Here is an 8,605-nt window from a genome sequence, read left to right on the forward strand (position 1 = left end):
TTCTCATTATGTAAATACATTGGATTGGCACCCATGGTTGGTATGAAGGGGATTGATGCCAGTCATGCGATACTGTGGATTTGGCTTTCCGTTGCGACTTGTGCTTGTGTGTACATATCTGGAAATGCCTAGAGGATTGGTGTTTCACTGGGTCTGGTACCTCATGTACTTGCTTGGAACACATCTATTTTGGTATAGTCTCATGAATGGGGATTGTCCATACAAATGTTGCATTGCATAGCAAATTGAATTTGCATGCTGTTTTCATGCTTGCTTGACCAATGTGTAGTTTTGGGTAAGGGGACGCTCGCCCATGAACGGTACGTGTGAAACTGTCTCTAGTGGCATGTGACAGGTGGTAAGTATTGGTCATAGTTGAGCCTTAGGATCTAGTATTAATTTATAAGTGAGTGTGTACACACTTTATTAAGTTTTGGGTGACCTAAGCTCACTTATAAATTATGACCAGCATTGTGTTCGTACACACTGATGTCCTGAGGTGGACAAAGCTCAATGTCACCTGCCTAGACCTTATCCCCTTTGTACAAAGAGAACAACCAGCCAAGTGTCTGCTTTCCCTTAGACCCGTACTCTCTTTCTCTCTCTGCCTTCTGCTCTGCTGACACCTTAGATGGACACCTCATCATCTCTCTCTTCTCCCCTCTCTAGAAGTTGGCACCCACTTCAAGAGGCCTTATGGCTGTATTTTCTGCATTTTTCTCCTCCCCTACACCATATCCAAGCTTGTTAGAGTGTTTTCAAGCCATATTCACTCTCCTACACACTCCCAATGGCTCAAATTCAGCAAAACAGTCCTTTTCTTTTCTGTAATTTCTGGTGTTTTGGCTGAAAACCCTGATTTCAGCCTTCCTTTCTTAAGTTGAACCATAGGGGAAGCTTTTCTAGGGTTCCGTGCAATCACTTGAATACTTTTGTCGCAAAGGATCGCGACCAATTGAAGATCTCAACACTCTAGACGGTTTCATTGCGAAGACTTCCGTTGACATCGACTCTACTTGCAATTGGTAAGCTTAAATGATCACTTATGGAAGCAAGTAGCAAGAGGAAGGAGTAGGACTCCGTGTTCACATACCCTGTGTAGTGTTCTCTTGTCCTACATGCTCTCTTGAAGATTGTTTCTACCATGTGTGGGTGGAACAATAGAGAGCAGATGGTAGGGAACATGGGCACTTGAGAGGGTAGTGTGAGTTGAAGATCTTCACGGACAACCATATTGTTTGCAATATACGAATTCATATGCATTGGTATGGAAATATGGTCAAAAATGCCCATGACACTATGTACTTGATTCTCCCAAGATTAATATATATTGCTTGAGGGAGGGGCCGTTCCGGCTCATTGTGTGTCTTTAGCAAATTACATTGTATTATTCTTGTTGTCTATTAAATCTTAGTGTATCTAAGTGTATTGATTAGCATTGTGTTCAACCAAACATTCCACACCAACTGGTGGAATTACGGGAATCAAGATCTTACCTGTGTGTGAACCCACTCCTAGAGTGAGGAAGTATGTGTGTGTGTGTATGTGTGAACCACCTCTTAGAGGGTATCAAATAATATCTAGACATTTGTGTGTGACATAAGCAATGATGTCAGGAGGCAACCTTTGTAACCCATCAAGGTACTTGTTTTTTTATTGAATTAATCAAGCAAACAGTCACATCATTCAATCATGTGAATCTTCATCTACATGTGTGCCATTGTCTCTCTCTCCTCTCTCTGTCCAATAACATAGCCATGTACCTCTTTGAGCTCCCATAGAGCCATTCCATCTCTCCCCCCTTTACGATTAAATGATATTAGAGCCTCGCTTGAAAATTACTATCCACTCTCTCTACTGGTCGCTGTCACTCACTGTGATGCTGCTTCCGCCATACTCTGAAGCCGCGCGACATTCAGCATGCTTTATACACCTGCACTTGATATTGCCGCTGTCGCACACCTGCTGCTGTCCTATGACGACCAACTGCTGCCTAGCCTACTATCTCTGCTTGTGCTCATCAAAGCCTTGTCACCGCCTGTCTATGCCCGTCGCCGTTGCTAGCTGCAGCCGTCTCCACATACTACCCGCATTCGCTGGTGTCATGCCCTATTGTGCCTATCCATAAGGCGGGAGACCTCATGTATACTTGTAACTACAGATGAGCAATATCTTCGTCAAGCTCTACGGATCTGTACTTGAGTCCGAGCTCAGTATACTGGCAGAGAGAGGGGATATAAGAAACAACAGTGGGCCAAATTCAGGAGGACCTTCTCCACCGTGGATCACATATTCAAGCTTTGGGCTATCATGGAGCAGGCCAAGGCAGATGGCCGCCAACTATACTGCTGTTTGTGGACTTTCGCAAAGGTTTTGATACAGCACTTCGGGCCTGTCTCCTACAGTAGTCAGTTATTAGTAGGGTGAGATGCATGGGAGGACTCTCTAAGGAGATAGGTCTCTAGCACCATCGGAGTGAAACAAGGATGGCCGCTATCTCTGACCCTCTTTGGACTCTACATAGATGAGATCTCAGACTTCATTCATAGAGCCGGAGACGGAGGAGCTTCTCGAGCAGGTATTATTGTTTCCATCCTTTTATATGCTGATGATATTGTACTCATTGCAGATTTTGAGAAAGGGCTACAGAAGCACATGGATGCTTTACAGGATTTTTGCACACAGGGGGTTCTCAGTCAACCTTGGGAAAACCACGGTATGGTATTCCATATCTCTTACCCAGTTTCAGGCCATATAGAGATCACTTACATGGGTAGCAAGGTTGAGGTGGTGCACTCATGTCTTATCTCGGAGCTTCCTTCACTAGTGCACGCATCTCTATGAGATAGGCAAAGGATAGACTCACTAGAGGATTTGCAACTCTAGCCCTGTAGGAGAGGGAGTGTTTCCCGGCTCATTTTCAGGAGTCAAGGATGCAGGGTTGGCTTTTTGACACCCTAGTCACCCCAGCACGTAATGTATGCAGCTCCCTTCTGGGCATCGGATTTATACCCGGCAGATTGGCAGTGCATAGAGCATCTTCATATCATGATGTTATCATGGATGCAAACCATCTGTCCCTCACCAGATCATCCAGGCAGAGTTTGCTGTGGCTCCTATGTTGATGGGGGCCCTGTCCCAGAGAGTCACTTATATGCAGAGGGTGAGGGAGATGGATCCACTTCGACTCCCCCGACTTGCATTAGTCATCACATCAGATAACAGGCAAAGGAGAGCGTTCATCTTGGTATGGCACAATAGTCACTTGGTCCTCTTCAGCACGACAAGCCTCCTTGGCTTCATGTCACCGTTCAGCCTTGAATTCCATTTACATCCGCGATAGCTTGGTTGTGCACGTCCTCTAGCTCAAGTGCGTGCTTATGCTCGCGGTCCTCTTGCATTAGTTCTAGTGCAAGTACGTGTTGGCGCTTGGGTTCTTTTTGCTCCTTTGTGGGTTCTGGGGGCTTGTTCAATTGTATGAACATCTACATCATTGGGGGGTCCATCTTGGGGTAGTGATTGGATCGTGAGTCCTAGAGGAACACAACCAAAAAGACACTGATGAATAACATGGTGCAAAGTAGAAATTGACCAGATTATCAATCTGCTAACATTGTTGAAATGTTTTCATTGTGCAGATCCAATCTAGTCTTTGAAAGCAGTCTTTAAAGGTATGAAAACAATAAATGAAAGCATCCCAGTAATATATGGGTCATATTTCCATACAATCATACGGGTAGGTGTCCTTTTTTATTAAAGGTTTCTTTTGCTTGCCTTACATCACTTTATTTGAACTTCTGCAGGTGAAATGTTGTTTGATTTGCATCTTTCATGCCATCATGTGACATGCATGGTTGCCCACAGTGATTTCTCACAGCTATTACATGCATGGTGGATCATAAGAGTTATTTTAAACAAAATTTATTACAAGCCCTCATAATTACATTGTTCTTATTTTTGGTGTTTGCTAATTGAAAGAGTACTTTTTCGTGTAATACAGAAGGGATTAGTGTTATCTACCCTGCTACACATAATTATTTAACTTCTTCAGTCACCAGAGAAAACCCTTAGATGAATGTCTGAGTGTTTTTCTCACCTGGTTCAATTCTCATAAGACTATGTTTCATGTCGCTTTCCAGACATTGCAGAAATAGAACAGCGTGCCAAATGTTTTACGGAAGAATTGAGACTTACCCATGCTTGGAGATGCATCCCCTTCAGAAAGGCAAATCAGGAGGAGGACCATCTCATAAACATTGCCCTGAATGCTGAAGAGGAGGGAGAAAACAGTAGCAAAGACTGGGTGGTTCAACTTGGTATGAGTGTCCGTCACAGCAGACACAAGGTTGGGTTGGATCATTCTCGTGGCTTGTACAGGGAGCTGGTTGGTTCATCTGTGAGCAAAGAAGCAAACGTTAATTGTGAAGTAAAAGTGGCACCTTTTCACGTGAAGAGTACAGTGAAGCATGGTGGAGAAAGCCATGCTACGGGAAAAGTATCAAAGCATAAGAAGATTTCTGTTGCTGGGCGGTGGTGTGGCAAGGTTTGGATGAACAACCAAGTTCACCCAGTTTTGGGAGGCTGCTACACTGCACAAACACCACTTCAAGCACTCCATCTTTCTATGGGAGAAAGTACCGATAACTGCAAGCCCCAGTCTTCAGAAGGAATGCATACAGAATCTTTCAAGGGTGCAGAAGAGGGTGCTGAAGAGACCAACCTCTCGATGAGTGGTGCGGGTACACAGCCTGACACCCGAGCTAGCTTGGTTACTGAAAGAATCGGCAATAAAAGAAAGTGTATTGAAAGCACAAGTGATAAAACAGAGCCCGACTTGGCATCAGATTTCCTGTTGGAGGTGCCTAATGAAAGGAAGAGGAGAGAACTTGCAGCTGATGCAGTTGATGGCACCGCAGTAAAGGATTCACTTCTTTCTTCGGATTTCCAGGGAATTTCTTCTTGTTCCTGTCATTGGAGCACTACCTCTGTCAACCAAGGCCTTGAAGATAGTGCAAAAGATTTTTGCTGTATGGATGCCCTTGATGGGAACTTTGGTCCTTCCACTGAGATTCCAAATATTGAATCTGGAAAGAATGATCAGTCTGATAATGCTCTGATCGACCGTGATGGATCAGATGCAGATATTTGGCAGGATCTTGATGTTGGATGCTACTCGCAGGAAGTTATGTCGTTAGATGCTATTACAGAAGTGGCTGATACTTCTCTTATGGTGGAACCTTGCCCTGAAATGGATGCTGAAGCCCAGCAAAATTTGCTCATTCCTGGGATTTTGAGGAGAAGATCTTGTTCAGTGTTTGATTGTGAAACACAGTCTCAAGCTCTTGGCAGAGAAGTAGACTGTACGGTATCTGATTTTGCAGAATGCACCATGGGAGAGGCTTTGCATGATGCTTTGGAACCAGCCATTCCAGAAGGTTTAGACTATGCAATAGGCTTGAAGAGGAAGCAGGATGATCCATCTGACATACTGAAAAAGAAGACTAAAGAAGAAGAGAACTACAATACTCTTGGCATTTCCAACTTGGCTACTCATGAATTTGCTACAAACGCTCTGAAAAATGGCCAAGATACACCCTTCTTTGAACAGTCTGGAAACTTAAATGTTAGTCGTGTAGATGAAGAGCACATTGGAAATGGATGTGTTTGCCCGGGCTCGTTCCCAGTTGGTAAAGCTCATCTGCCTCTCCATAACATCGAGCAGCCGAATGGAGATTCAGGACCAAATTCATTCACAGCATCTGAAAACGGCGAGTGTCAGTTAGCTCCTTCCTTGGAAAATCTCAGAGAGAATTTGGGAAGCATGAACAGTGATTCTTCTAGTGGATCAACACAATGGAGGTTGATGAATACTGTGAATAATTTTCCATCTTTAATCAAATGTAACAGTAGAAAGCTGGCAGGGAAAACTAGCAGTAAACTCAGGAAACAGGTGAAGTGGGAAAACTGTGGTGAAGATGTCCCAGATCCCTCTTTAGAGGTGACTGAAAGCAGTGACGAGGACATGATACAAAAGGGGACTGTATCCAAGGGTCTTGAACATGTGCAAAAGAAAATCATCTTAGATGAACCGCTCTTTGGTGGTGCAGGTACGTCATGCTGCTGCTTTAATGACATATTTGTTTGCCTCCATGTGTGCCTGCCTTCATTTGTTACTGTATATGTGATGATTGTGCAGAAAGGATGAATCAAGTGATTTACATATTGGATATGATGGTTTCTTGCAGGGTTCTTTTGTGAAGGTCCCAGCACAAGGTTGCGGACTAGAAGTGCTGCAAAGCTTCTCAAAGTGGATGATGAGGAGGTGGCAAATGGTGGAGACAATAATACGACGTTGAGCAGTGCCAAGAAAATACAGAAGCAACCAAGGCAGTGGGCCAAAAAACCCGTTGTTAAGGATACAGATGATGAATCTGGGACCTACTCTTGTGATGTAGAAGGCTGTACCATGAGTTTCTCATCCAAGCAAGAGCTGAACATGCACAAGCGAAACACATGTACTTTCACAGGCTGCGGAAAGCGCTTTGGATCACACAAGTACTTGTTGCAACATCGTCGTGTGCATCTGGATGACCGACCCCTCAAATGCCCTTGGAATGGCTGTAAAATGACATTCAAGTGGAAATGGGCCTGCACCGAACATTACCGTGTTCACACTGGTGAAAGGCCCTATGTATGCCCAATACCAGAATGTGGCCGGACTTTCCGCTTTGTATCAGATTTCAGCCGACACAAACGAAAAACTGGCCACACGAAACAATAGTGATGTTAAGTTATCCCACAGCATATGAATGGGTTCAAACTATCGGGGGCTTCTGCCCCTTGTACTACACAGTTTTCCTCCCATCAGGCTTGACTTGTGCCATTGGCTTGCTGGGTTGTGATGCAGAAGTGTTCCTAAGGAATCAGGTGTCACATTTATTCCACTAAGAGTTCATGATGCTTCCCGAAGTGGCGGGTACTAATTTTTTTGGAAAATGACAGTGGATCTTTCAAAGGAATGCCTTCCTGGTTAAAATCAAGTAACCTTTTATTATAAGGGGGAAGGCAGTGTATTTGAACTGGCTGATGTTCAATTTGAATAGAAGCCGTGCTCTTTGATTTGCTATAAGAAGTGAGCCACGAATTCTTTTATTGCAAACATCCATCCATACATGAGCCAAGCAGGCAGTTACTGAACTGTAGGAAAACATTCTTGGTGTTAGAACAAGGTAATCATATTGAAGAGATTTCATTGATTTCTTTTTCATAGCAACTCTTACCATGAGTGAAGTTTTTTGTTCCGAAAGTGCTGTCCTTAATTGTACTTGCAAATCATGGTAATGATAAGGGCAGAGAGAACTTGTTTGTGTAGGGCGAGCCTCATCGAGGACACCAAATCAGGAGCACCTCAGTCTTTATCCAGTAGGGGACGGGGGGATGTGTTGCGATACTCCTTAGCAACTCTGCAATTGATGTGGATCTGGATCTCTCCATAATGTGGTCGTCCTCAATGTTTTAATATGCAGCAGTATGTGTCATTATGTGAGATGATTAACAGCTCTTTTAGTAGCATGTGGATATGGATCCCTCTATAATGTGGTCGTCAATGTTTTGTATGCAGCAGTATGTGCCATTATGTGAGATGATTAACAGCTCTTTTAAGAATCTGCAGCCTTGTCCCGGTAACTGTCTTTGAAATTGGAGTGGCTTCTCTTCACCTTCTCATGACCTTCTCTACAAACTGTGATGGTGTGGACTGACTGTCCCTCCGTTTGTTTCCCTAGGTTCTGCTGAATTGGGGTAGGTATGGCTGTGTCATCACTGGGAGTCTCAAAGGCGGCTCCCTCCGAGATCTGCGAGGGGTCAATTTGTTAAGGCAATAGATGATTAGCATGCAGGGAAGGCTTTTACTAATGCTACAGCTGAAGTATATGAATGGACTTTGAAATCCTTGGGTGCGCTCTGAAGGTTAGGCTTGCTACATGGATTCCAACTGTAGCACTACTTCAAGCACCTGTCCAAAAATTTGAACTTTATCAAAGTTTTCCCTCCAATTTTGTCTTCATACCACTATCATTTGTACATAGATTTGAGCGTGAAGTCCCTTTCATTGGCCATACAATCCGTGGCTAGACAAATAGAGCCACACACTGGTTTTGGTGTGATTCTCTTCAAAGCTCATTCACGTTTAGGCCTACTTGCTATATCCCAGCCTTGCCATGATGCAAAAACCACATTGCATACAAATACAATTGATGTTCAAGCTATAGAACACTCTTTACATGGTGACATAGGCTGCCATGCAAGTTGAGATGTATAGCCTCTCTTTTCACTCGTTTTGTAAATATGTTCATACTACCAATCAAGTGATTTACTTAGAATATACAAGGCCTCTGTGATGTAAATAAATGGAGGCTTTTTTGGTAATATGCAAATACTATGCATCCCCTTGTGGTTTGTTTGCGAGAATATAATCAGCACAATTTTGCTGGAGGACAAGGGGTCTTTTATGTGGGAACCCAAGCTTTCTATGGTGCGCTCTTATAATGGTGAAATATGAGTTGTAGCCTATACTGCCTACAATGATCCGAATGGTCTTTGGCTT

The 8,605-nt window shown here is 43.7% G+C and overlaps 1 protein-coding gene across 1 annotated transcript in view; it reads left to right on the plus strand.

Annotated features, from left to right (window-relative positions):
* The window catches only part of LOC147610689 (uncharacterized), a 61,090-nt gene extending 53,847 nt beyond the window's left edge, over positions 1 to 7,243 (plus strand). Inside the window, exons 7-8 of the mRNA XM_086785119.1 lie at positions 4,140 to 6,107; positions 6,246 to 7,243. Of these exons, the coding sequence (XP_086641245.1) occupies positions 4,140 to 6,107; positions 6,246 to 6,781 (2,504 nt within the window). The 3' untranslated portion in view covers positions 6,782 to 7,243. The remainder of the gene's footprint in view (positions 1 to 4,139; positions 6,108 to 6,245) is intronic.
* Positions 7,244 to 8,605: the final 1,362 nt, after the last annotated feature.

Source organism: Cibotium barometz, chromosome 48 (assembly GCF_041138505.1).
Source record: "Cibotium barometz isolate CiBa-2024 chromosome 48, ASM4113850v1, whole genome shotgun sequence".
Taxonomy (NCBI): domain Eukaryota; kingdom Viridiplantae; phylum Streptophyta; class Polypodiopsida; order Cyatheales; family Cibotiaceae; genus Cibotium; species Cibotium barometz.